The sequence below is a fragment of the Coloeus monedula genome (assembly GCF_965178545.1).
Source record: "Coloeus monedula genome assembly, chromosome: 9".
In the NCBI taxonomy this organism is placed as follows: domain Eukaryota; kingdom Metazoa; phylum Chordata; class Aves; order Passeriformes; family Corvidae; genus Coloeus; species Coloeus monedula.
The window spans coordinates 30,973,290-30,985,268 of NC_138789.1; the positions used below are offsets into that span (position 1 = coordinate 30,973,290).

The window sequence follows — 11,979 nt, forward strand, 5'->3', positions numbered from 1 at the left end:
AAGCAGGGAATTTCTATCCCATAAAACCGTGTCTGAGCACCCCCAGGGATGGAGACTGTGGGATGAGCCCTCAGGGCAGCAGCCCCACTCTGGCCACCTTTAAAGAGCTTTTTCTTACATTTAGCTGGGATTCCCTGACTTCCAGTGGGAGCCCATTGCCACCTGTGTGTCCCTGGGCGGCGCTGGGAGGAGTTTGGCTCCCTCATCTTTACTTCCCCATCACACATCCATTCCCAAGGATCTGTCCCCTTTGAGCCCCCTCCTCTCCAGGCTGAGCAGCTCTCCCAACCCTTCCACACTTCTCAGGCGCTCCTGACCCTCAGGCATCTCTGGTGGACTCATTCCAGAGTGTCCATGTCTCTCCTGATCTGTGGCATCCCAGACCCGGAGCCAACACTTGGGATGGGTCTGAGCAGAGGGGCAGCACCCCCTGCCCCACCAAATCCATTTTCTCAAGGGAAGGCTGCTCAGATTTCCCTGTCACAAACCCTCACTGCCTTCTCCCCTCTCCTCCCTGTCCTCCTGCCTGTGCTGGAGCTGGTTTCCAGGAGGATTTGCTCCAGCATTTTTTATCCCCCAGACTATGCCACGCGCGGGCAGCGGCCGCAGTGCAGGCCATGGCAGGGTCCGGCGAGGCTTTGGTGCTCCACGTCCTGCTCTGCTGCCTGTGCCAAGGTGAGTGACTGTGACAGGGCTCAGCACGGCCACCTCGTGACACCAGAGCAGTGCCCTGGGCCTGCAGGGGGTTTAGAGTGGGAATTGGACAATCACAGAGCTGTGGGTTTTGGGGGGAGCATTGCAGGGGGGCATCCCACGGCCTGCAGCTCCTTCTCCTTCCCTCTCACATCCTTGGAACGGGGCCATATCCAGGCTCCCAGAGCCATAACCAGGCTCCCAGGGCTATTTTCAGGCTCCTTGCAGCCCCTGTGCAGTTGTGTCCTTTCCAGGAAGGGAAGATGGAGCCTGATAGCGCCTGTGAGCCGGGGCTGCTGCAGAGCTTCATCTGATAGGGAAGGGCAGCGCCTCCGCTGCCCTAATCTTGGGGATCAGAGCTCTTGAGAGTGCAGGTTATTTCCCTGCAGTCATTTGAACATTAGAGCAATGCCTAAAATTGGTGAAACTGGCGAATCTGGCTGTTTCTGATGTGCCAGGATGAGTCACCAGGGGCCAGGGTGCTGCTGCAGACGGGGAGCTCAGCACAGAGCCACAGCCTGGTTTGGGCTGGGAGAGACCTCGGGGCTCATCCAGCCCTGGGCAGGGACACCTTCTGCTATCCCAGGCTGCTCCAAATCCTATCCAGCCTGGCCTTGGACACTGCCAGGGATCCAGGGGCAGCCACAGCTGCTCTGGGCACCCTGTGCCAGGGCCTGCCCACCCTCCCAGGGAACAATTTCTCCCCGGCAACACTCGTGACACCCCTGGTTTATCCCCATCCCGTGGGGTGCCAGGTGGCCGGGCCGGGGTGTAATCCCCTCGCTGCAGGCTCCAGATGCAGAGCAGCTCCCTGCCGAGCAGCGCAGCCCACGGGCACCCCCTCCTCCCATGGGACACGCCCCGAGCCCACCCGCTTTGGCGCAGGTGTTGCAACCATCGAGTGCAGGGGGCACGTCTGCATCGAGCCCGCGCCGGTGGTGCGGATGGGCTCCGACATCTCCATCACCTGCCGGTCCGCCCTGGACTGTCCCTCGGCCCAGCTCCTCATCCTCCTCAACTACAGCCGCACTGAGGAGACCCCGCTGGTCCTGGACGACAGCACCGTGCGGCTCCGCCTGCGCGATTTCCGGATGCCCTTCGCGACCGTCGCCTGTTTCTCCCTCTGTGCCAGCAACCACAGGCACCGCCTGGTGTGCGGCGCGGAGGTCCGGGCCGGCTGTGAGTACCCCCGTGCCCCCAGCCCGTGCCAAGCTCCGAGGGGGTGGCGTTTGGCTCCTCCCGGGGTGTCCGAGCCCTCACCCGGCCTCGCCCCCGCAGACCCTCCGGACCCCCCCGGCAACCTGAGCTGCGCCATCGCCGAGGGCTCGGAGTGCCTGCAGTGCGCCTGGGATGCAGGACGGGACACTCACCTGCCCACCCAGCACAGCCTCCACCTGCGCAGGTGAGGCCCCGGGGCAGCGCGGCTGGGAGGGGGCGCGGGAGGGTGGCAGCGCCGGGTGGCAGCGCCGGGTGGCAGCGGAGCTGCCGTGGCCCAGTTCCACTTCCCACAGCTCACGTTTTGCCACCTCCTGCCCGAGAACCGCGCGTTCCCCGCGGGGTGCGTTCTGCAGGTCAGAGCTCTGTCGGTGACCCGGCACACGTTCCATCGCGCCTGCCACATGGAAGCAGCAGTGTCCAGCTTCTTGGACTCTCTCCAAGATAGAGAGGGTGAACCTAACGCTGCCCAAAACCCAAAACTGAAAGGCCAGCCTGAAGCTGAAGCTGAGGTGCTGGCTGCTGCGTGCCGTGCCACAGTCCCACCCTGGGATGCTCCCTGTCCCCAAAGTCCCCATGGCACCAGCCTGGCATGCCACACCCCATCCCCGGATGCTCCTTACCACTGAATCCCCGTGGCATCAGCCTGGCAGGCTCTCAGTTATCCTGACTCAGTTTTCAAGACATTAAATCCCAGTATATGGAGGCTTTGTGAAGAGATAAAGCTCCTGCCTAAATTCGCTTGGGACTAAACTGAACCACACAGCCAGAAAGGAAGGAGAAAGTTCCCTTCCCACCGGGAAAACACAAATCCCCAGCAGGGGTGTCAGAACAGAAGGGAATGACTTTCCAGTTTGCTTTAGGGGTGACAAACCCCGGGTTGGGGGATGGCCATGCCCTGGTCATGAGCTGTGACACCTCAGGAGCCGGGGTGGCCGTGCCAGCGGGTGTGTGGTGCTGGGATGGGCACTGACGGGGCTGCCTTCTGCTTCCCAGGCTGGCGGATGATGAGGATGAGGAGGAAGAAAAGACCTTCCCTGCAGACTCACCTGTGCTGCTGAGAGAGCTGCACAATGCGAGCCACTACTCGGTGTGGGTGCAGGCCAGCAACGCGCTGGGCACTGCCCGCTCGGCGCCTCGGCACCTCAGCCTGCAGGAGCTCGGTATGTCCGTCCTTCCCTCCATCCATCCGTGAGCAGCACGGCGTGTGCTGGGGCTGTGCATGGCCACCCACACTGCCCTGCAGTGTCACTTTGGGGACCCCCCTGAGCACAAGGACAGCCCTCACCCCACCCATTCCCGTCTCTCCCCACAGTGGTCCCCGCCCTGCCCGTGGTCATCGGCGCCGAGACGACAGAGACGTCCCCTCCCAGCACCACCACCCGCTGGAGGAGCCGGACGCAGCTGCAGAACGTGCACTGCGAGGAGAGGCACAGAGCCACGGGCACCCCAACGTGGCATGTGAGACCCCCGGGACCCCCCAGACCTCCCCCCACACGCACAACCTGCCCCCGTTAAAGAGGTGCAAGACCCGTTCCCGCTGGAGACCCCCGTGGGCAATGGGAATATTTGGGGTCATTCAAAACTCACCCCTTTTCTCCAGTGCTGGTGGGGAATGAGCACCCCCGGCCACAGGCAGCCCCCACTCTGGGGGGGGGGGCGGGAGAGCTGATGCCACCTGAGAGAGGAGACGGCCTCGTGGGCAGGGCTGTCTCAGCCTTTTAAGCAAAGGGACAGAATTCCAAATATTCCCAAATGTCCTGCTCGGCAAGGACAAGGCACAAAATCCTCCGGGATGCTCAACGCACACCCCAAACAAAACTACACTGGGGCAGCTCCACCTGAGCCCCTTCGGAAACACCCCTGGTGCCGGCAGGGGCTGAGCCTGGATCCCCGCTCCCACAGGAGCCCCCAAAATCTCCGCGCTGGCAGAATCCCAGCGTGGCAGCCGGCTGGGGGCTCTGGCTGTGCCCCGCAGTGTGGCACTGAGGGGACAGGGTGGCTCCTGCCCATCCCTGCCCGTGGGGACGAGGGAGGCGGTGACCTCCCCCGTGCCGGGGGGTGGCGGTGGCAGTGGGGACCCGCTGGGTCCCGCCTCCCCAGCACCCCGTGCTTGCCTTGCAGGTGGAGCTGGGCCACAGCGTGGCACAGGAGGGCCCCCGCTGGCATCACGAGCTGCAGAGCGACACCCAGTTCGTGTTCCAGGTCAGGTGCCGGCTCAGCACCGCCCACAGCCCCTGGAGCGCCTGGAGCCCCCCCTTCCTCTACAGCACCCCCGAGGCAGGTGGGCTCAGCCGCGGTGCCAGCCGTGTGTGGCATTTGTCACAGCTGCCCGGGGTGCCCACGCCGGAGGGATTTCAGAGCCCTGTGGATGTGGCACTTGGGGACACGGGGCAGTGGTGGCCTGGGCAGTGCCAGGGAATGGTTGGGCTCGGTGGTCCCAGAGGGCTTTTCCGGCCTAACAAATTCCATGATCTTTAGTGGCTTGCTTGCTCCCCCGGGTGGAAAAATCGCATCAGTCGCTGTGTCGTGACAAATCCCTGTCACCCTGAGCCAGCTGCCCCCATCCACGCCAGCTTCCGACCCCAGGATGAGCCTAGGCACGGCCGGCTCAGCGACCCCGGGATGCCCAAGGAGCGCTGCCCTCGCACCCCGGTGGCAGCGGGGAACCGGGGATGTCCTCACCCCAAAAAGCAGCGCCCGCCCGTGCTTTCCATCTGCGCTGTTTCCTCTCCCAGCCGCAGATCCGGCGGCCGGGAGGGGCTTCCCGGAGGGCTGCGGGTGTGCGGGGGCCCCCGGTCCGCTCCGGTGTCTCACCGTGTCCCCCTCCTCCCGCAGCCCCCGCCGCCGCTCCCGGGGTGTGGCGGCGCCTGGGCCCGGCGCTGCCCAACGGCAGCCGCGAGGTGACGGTCTTGATCAAGGTAAGGTGGTTTGGGGCAGCCTCCGAATTTTTGGCTCTGCTGCTCCTCCCCGAGCAGCCGGAGGTGCCGCCCTCCCTGAGGAGAGGGGACGGGAGGAAAATGCCAGCCCAGCTCGGAGCCAAATCTCTCCGTCCTTGTAAAATGTGTCCCCCAGCCGAGGGGACAGCTGTCCTGACCGCGTGTCTCGGGGTCAGACCCCACAAATCTCTGTCCGTCTCGCCCCTCCCAGCCGCTGCCAGCCCGGGATGCCCGCGGGAGGATCCTGGGCTATGCCGTGTCCGCCGAGGGTGCCGAGGGAACGGGGACGCTCTGCCGCACCTCCGGCACCGAGTGCGCTGTCCTGGTGCCGCCGGGAGCCCGCGCCCTCCTCGTCACCGCTCACAACTCCAAAGGGGCTTCCAGCCCCGCCAGCATCCCCCTAAACCGGGGCGCGGGTCAGGAAGGTAGGATCCCACACGTGCCAGTTACAGGGACTGGATGTTATCCGGATTGTGGGGGAAATGCTGGAATGTGCAAAGGGAAAGCCCCGGCAGAGCTCTGCCCGCTCCACCGAGGGAGCACAACATCCTCCAGGCAAGTCAGCATCCCCTGGAGATGCTCCACGGCTGCACATGGAATCATGGAATTCTGGAATGGTCTGGGTTGAGGGAGATCCTAAAGCCCATCTCATTTCACTGTTCCATGGACACGGACACCTCCCACTGTCCCAGGCTGCTCCCAGCCCCAATGTCCAGCCTGGCCTTGGGCACTGCCAGGGATCCAGGGGCAGCCCCAGCTGCTCTGGGAATTCCATCCCAGCCCCTGCCCACCCTCCCAGGGAACAATTCCTTCCCAATCTCCCATCCAGCCCTGCCCTCTGGCACTGGGAAGCCATTCCCTGGGTCCTGTCCCTCCAGGCCTTGTCCCCAGTCCCTCTGCAGCTCTCCTGGAGACCCTTTAGGCCCTGGCATCTCATTCCTTGATCTCCTAAGGCTGCAGCAACAAATTTAAAAATGAGTTTGCCCTGTCCATGTTGGCAGGCAAAGCAGAGGGTGCAAGGCTGCTCCTCTGCTCCCTGCCCCCCAAAACAGCTCCTGCACCCCTGCCAGCCCCCACTGTGAGCTGGGTCCATGCAAACTGAAGAGGAAGGAAAGAAAAAATCCTTTTAAAATCCTTTTAGGACCACCTCATGCTCCATGTGCCCATGGGCTGTGGTTTTCCCCACAACCACACTTGCCTAGTTCTGAAAAATGTCTCTTTGAATGAGCAATGGGAGGGGAAAGTCCCATTCAAGCTGAGGACAAATACATGAGTAAAAAGAAACTGAAGAGAAATAAGGTGGAAAAAACTCTCTAAGCTCTCATGTTTATCAGAACCGTGCACGTTTCTGGTAAGACATGACAGGTGAAGATTTCAGGGACATGACAGAGCTGATGATGTGTTTTTTGGGACTCACAGAGATCTACATCTGGCTGGGCATGAGCACAGCTGGCCAGAAGGGCCCCAGGGCAATGCCTGTCCCCTGTGCTGGCACTGCTGGGGCTCCTCCAGTCCTGGGGACAGCTCTGGGATCACCACTCCAAGAAGGACATGGAGGGGCTGGAGCGTGTCCAGGGAAGGGAATGGAGCTGGGAAGGGGCTGGAGAATTCCTGAGGGAGCTGGGAAGGGGCTGGAGCCCCAGGAGAGGCTGAGGGAGCTGGGAAGGGGCTCAGGCTGGAGCAAAGGAGGCTCAGGGGGGACCTTGTGGCTCTGCACAAGTCCCTGACAGGAGGGGGCAGCCGGGGGGGTCGGGCTCTGCTCCCAGGGAACAGGGACAGGAGGAGAGGGAACGGCCTCAGGCTGGGCCAGGGGAGGCTCAGGGTGGATATTACGGAAAATTTCTTCATGGAAGCAGTTTTCCACCCCTGGCACAGCTGCCCAGGGCAGTGCTGAGTCCCCATCCCTGGAGGGATTCCCAAGCCCTGTGGGTGTGGCACTTGGGGACACGGGGCAGTGGTGGCCTTGATCTTTAAGGTCTTTTCCAACCTAAATAATTCTATGAAATACAGATCAATACATAAAGCTGGATTTTTATGTATATTTTTTGTGTCTATATATAAACCCACAACACTCTCTAATTTCCTGCTCACCCTTCAGTTCGTGAACACTTCCAGGAAAGCCACATTTTTCCCGGGCCTGGCTGACCCTTCCCAGGCCCCAAGGACGAGGTTGGGGTGACAGCCCCCCATTCCCTCTTTCTCCACAGAATTCCCAGCACCAGAGGCCGTGGAGGTGAAGCCTGAGAACCAGAGCAGGGTCCTGGTTCAGTGGCAGCCGCCCCAGCACAGCCAGAGACCCCTGCTCTGGTTCATACTGGAGTGGGTTTCCAGCTCCCAGCAGCACCAGGAGGAGCAGTACTTCTGGGAGAAGGTCCCACACCAGGAAACACACACCTACATCCAAGGTAAGACATCCCAGGAATCCCTCTTCTGCTTGGGACAGCTTATCAGGACACCATAAATCTGAATTAGATTATAAATCCAAATTAGATCATAAAGGCAGCTTCATTTGAATTTGAGCCCACTTGGTTTTGGGGAGTGGGGCTATGAAGAGAAGAAAAAAGGAGGAGGGGAGGAATTGGAGATCTGAGGGCAGTCAGTGGGATTTGGTTCCCTGGGTAAAGATCTCAGGGAAAGGACAGGATGGAGACAGAAAGAAAATGAAGTAGAAGTGAGCTGCCAGGCCAGGAACAACCCCAGACCCACAAAGGCCAATCCATCTGCTTCCACCACTCAGCAGCAAGCCCCTGACCGAGCCTAGAGCCTGGCCAGCAGAGAAAAACACGTTTTTGAAGGCAAATCTGGCTTTTCCCAGCAGAGGCGGCGGCGGGAGCTCCCCTCAGCGTGTCCCTGTACGCGGTGTATCCCGATGGGATCAGCAACCCCAGCTCCGGCCGAGGTGAGCCTGCCCAGGGGAGAAGCTGCTGCTCCTCCCCGCAGCCTGCCAGGTCTGGGAACAGGATAAACCCTCCCCAGTGAGCAGAGGAAAGCAGGATGGGAAAAGAGAGGGTTTAATCAAAGTATTTGTGTAAAACCCTGCTCGAGGTGGTCTTTGCTCGCCCGCATGGACCTGAAACACCCAAGAACCACATTTCCCCTCACCAGATGCAGCAGTGGAGCCACTGTCCCTTTCTGTGGCAGAAAGGCGAGGTTCCTGTTTGCTCCAGATAAACCAAAGCACAGCAAACAGCTTTTCCAGAGAGCAGCTGGGCGGACACAGCCTGTCCTTCCTTACCTGGAGTGGGAATCACAGAACGGTTTGGAATTTGGCTGGATCAGGCAGCGTCAGTGCTGGAAATGGTGTCAGAGAAGAGCACGAGCCAGCGTGCGAAGGAGCAGCGTCACCTCCATCGCTGGGGGTGCCTCTGGGTGTCCTCCAGAGCTGGGCAGGTCCTCAGCAGGGCTGAGGCCAGGCCATGGCAGCGGAGCAGGGTCTGACCTCCAGATCTGCTCCAGCACAGCCCCACTGGGGGCTGAGGGCCAGGGCTGGGCTTAGATAGAGCAGGGGTGGGTGGAGGGGCCAGGTGAGGCTGGGCAGGGCCATCAAGGGCTGTCAGAGCCAGAGGTACCTGCGGGTGACACCTGAGGGGACACCTGAGGGTGTCCTCAGCTCCCGGCTCTGGTGCCACCTGGGATGGGCCATCTGCAGCTGCTCAGACTTCTCCTGCGACAAAGCAGCTCCGTGGCTCTGCCTGGCCCCTCTCTGAGCTGCAGAAGGGCAGTTATTCCCAGGAAATGGAAGCAAACGCTCCTGCCTTGGTAGCCCTGGCTGTTGGGTGTTCTCCTCCGGGCAGGACCCAATGGCACCAAATGTTTGTCAAGGAAAAGTGATCCCGAGGGAATTGCTGAACTCGGCTGGGATCAAAGCTGGCTGCTTGTTTTGGCAGAAAGAGGCTTCTTGCCATGGCAGGTCCTTCAGCTGTGGATCTTCCCTCACTGCACAGAAATGATCAGGAAATTCATTCCCATGGGGTTCAGGCACTTTGGGATCACAGAATCCCACAGTGGTTTGGGTTGGGAGGGACTCAAAGCCCACCCAGTGCCACCCTTGCCACACCTTCTACTGTCCCAGGCTGCTCCAAGCCCCAGTGTCCAGCCTGGCCTTGGGCACTGCCAGGGATCCAGGGGCAGCCCCAGCTGCTCTGGAAAACCTGTTAAACAACCTGGGAGTGCTCATGCAAAATGATGGAGCTCCCCAGGGGTTCTAAATTCCCATTTCAGGTGCTGAGGGGAGGGGCGTGCAGGGAGGATGTTTTGTAGCTGGGCACGGGTGTTGACCAACATCTCATTTAATTGGATCTCTGAGAAATGGGATGTGGTGGAGAGCCCAGCCAGAGCTGGAGTTACTCATTACTTCAGGGAGCTTAATTTTTCTTCTTACACCGTTATTTATTTTTCTAAAAAGACAACACCAAACCAGGGCTTCTGTTCACCCCCTGTCCTCTAAATGAATTACAGACATTCCCCCCTCTCTAAATGACTTACAGACGTTTCCCCCTCTCTGTTCCAGTCCCTCTGGAGGAGCCGCTCCTGGGCAGCACCTACAGCGAGATGTCCCAGGGTAAGGAGGGCAGCTCTGCCGTGTTAAGCCAGGCTTTCTCCCAGCCATAAGTGGGAGGTTTAACCCAAGCAGCACCTGGCAGTGGGAACTGAGAGCTCCCGGACACTTTGGGGAGGTCAGAGCCAAAAAAAGGGACATTTTCGCTCTCTCATGACCCACGTGGAGGGAAGGCTGTGGTGCTCTTGTGGGTGAGCAGCACCCACGGAATGCAAGCTTTGAGTTCTGCTTTCTAAAGAGGTTAAAATGCAATGCCCAGTCCAAGTGGGAGGTGCCAAAACCAGGAAAATACAAAATCAACCTACACGAGAGACCGATTCCACCCCGCAGTTAGAACCAGGGCCTGCTCTGCTTTGCACATCCTGCACATTACGATCTGTTGCAGCACTCAAACCAAAAGCAAAACCAACATGAGCCGAGGAATTCATGTCAGCATTTCTGGCAGCTGAGGTAGGAAATGGTGACTGACTGAGTGGTTGAGCCCCAGGCATGACCTCCTGCCTCTCCATCCTTTGCAGATGATGACATCGGAGCTGTCTTGGGACTGAGCCTCGGCATGGTCGGACTGGCAGTTCTTTTTGTGATTGTGATGTTTAAAAAATCAGTCAGGAAAAGGTATTCCCTTCTCCTCCATATTTTTTTTCCCTTATTTCCAAGTCACACTTTTTTTTACTCTGTGTTCTTGGTGTGTAGAAGAAGCATAAGATTTCTTCTGGGATGTTTTAAAGTCAACTACAGGGTCCCTTTCACCTCAGCCTGAGGGCAGTGTCACCCACTTAGGCTGTGGTATGAAAGGACATTTGTGTGCTCCACAGTAAGGCAGAGACCAACCAAAAAAATCAAATAAACACAGATCTGGGGAAACTCAAGAATGAGGAACCCAGAGTTTCCAAGCCCCCCTCAAAGACTGGGTGTACTTCATGTGCCCCTCCTGCCAGGACAGTTTCATCCTGCATGAGGACTATCTGAATAATAAATTGGACTTTTCCCTCTGGTGAAGGATTAAGGCCACCCTTGTGTCCCTCCTGCCAAAGTGGCTGTTTGAAGAGTTTCCCCACATGGAGAACAGCACCGTGGTGAAGTCACTGCAGGTAAGGGCAGGGACATCTCCCGGCTTTGCTTCACTCCAGATTAAAGCTTGGCTTCACAGAATCGTGGAATTGTCCAGGTTGGAAACCCTTCTGAGATCATTGAGTCCAACCATCCCCCAGCAGCGCCAAGGCCGCCACTGCCCCGTGTCCCCAGGTGCCACGTGGCTTTGAAATCCCTCCAGGTTTGGGGACTCCACCCCTGTGCCAGGGCTGGACAGCCCTTTCCACGAAGAAATTCTCCCTAAAATCCCACCAAAACCTCCCCTGGCACAACTTGAGGCCGTTTCCTCTGGTAATACTCCTTGTTACCTGGGAAGGCAGCTTGCTCCAGAGCTGTGAGAAACGTGGATGGGAGGAGGATTGAGCTCTCAGGGACTGGGAACTGCTCAGGAATCATTTCCCAGGCATTTGCAAGGTGTGTGGGAGCCTGGATTAGCTGAGGCTTTTAAACCTTAATTCCATCTACTCCGTATTCCGTGGTCACAGCTGAGTCAGGCTCATCCCATCCCATCCCATCCCCCGCCACGGGCAGGGAATCTTCCCCTAGGGCCGAGTTGCTCCAAGCTCTAATCACAGCTCTGCTCCTAACAAAATTCACCAGTTCATTGCCATAGGCATCATTTTTTCCCCAGGACGAGGGTGATTTCCCCAGCGCCAGTCTCCACGAGCCATTCCTGGCCTCCGGCGATCCCACACTTACGGAAATCGAGGAGGTGCCAGCACAGGAGGAGCACGGGAGCCCGGACACGGGGAGCAAGCCCAGGGCAGAGGTGGCCGAGGACAGGGAGCTCCCAAGGAGCGTGGTGGCCCCCAGCAGCCCGAGCCAGGAGCAGCTCAGTGCCTACAGACCGCAGCTCTCCGATGGGAATGCGCTGGGATACGTCGCTGCTGGGATTTACCAGGAGCAGCCGCCCGCGGCCAGCCCGGAACCGGAGCTGGGAATCTTCTGTGGGGACTACACCAGCCCTGTCCCCCAGCTGTGGGACCAGCAGGGAGGGGTGCCCCAGGTGTGTCCACTGGACAAGATCAACCTCATCCTCAACAGCAGCCAGGCATTCCCAGTGCGGGCGGGACACGGATCCTTCCTGGAGAATCCGTGGGAGCAGAGGCCGCCCAGCGATGTCCCGGAGCAGATGCTGGTCCCTGAGGAGCTGCTGTCCTGCCTGAGAGCTGTGAACAGGGAGTCTGTGGATGTAAATCCCTGCTTCCCACAAGGCATGGGAAGGTTGTTCTGAGAGGAGCTGGAATTGTGGATAAAACCCTGTGGAGCAGTGACCGAGGCGGTGTCAGAGCTGGGATTTCCAATGGAAGAACCAGAGCAAAACTCCAGATTGGAATTTTGCCCTCTTACTCCACTGCAGGTTCTTGTGGCTGCCTGGAAAGCTTGGGCCAGTAAATCCTGAATTTAACCTTACCTCACACTGGCAGGAGCAAAAATCCATAAAACTTGGATTCCTGGAATGCCACGCAGGAGATTCCTGCA

At 59.3% G+C, this 11,979-nt stretch overlaps 1 protein-coding gene across 1 annotated transcript; it reads left to right on the plus strand.

Annotated features, from left to right (window-relative positions):
• Positions 1–617: 617 nt before the first annotated feature.
• IL23R (interleukin 23 receptor) lies at positions 618–11,731 on the plus strand (the record flags this gene model as incomplete). The annotated part of the gene is made up of 14 exons (XM_082287412.1): positions 618–675; positions 1,579–1,872; positions 1,972–2,095; positions 2,905–3,071; positions 3,224–3,369; positions 4,033–4,192; positions 4,747–4,829; positions 5,059–5,272; positions 7,055–7,252; positions 7,663–7,746; positions 9,358–9,408; positions 9,924–10,020; positions 10,406–10,496; positions 11,129–11,731. 14 exons carry the CDS (start codon positions 618–620, stop codon positions 11,729–11,731), a joined length of 2,370 nt encoding a protein of 789 aa, XP_082143538.1.
• Between the last annotated feature and the right edge of the window lie 248 nt (positions 11,732–11,979).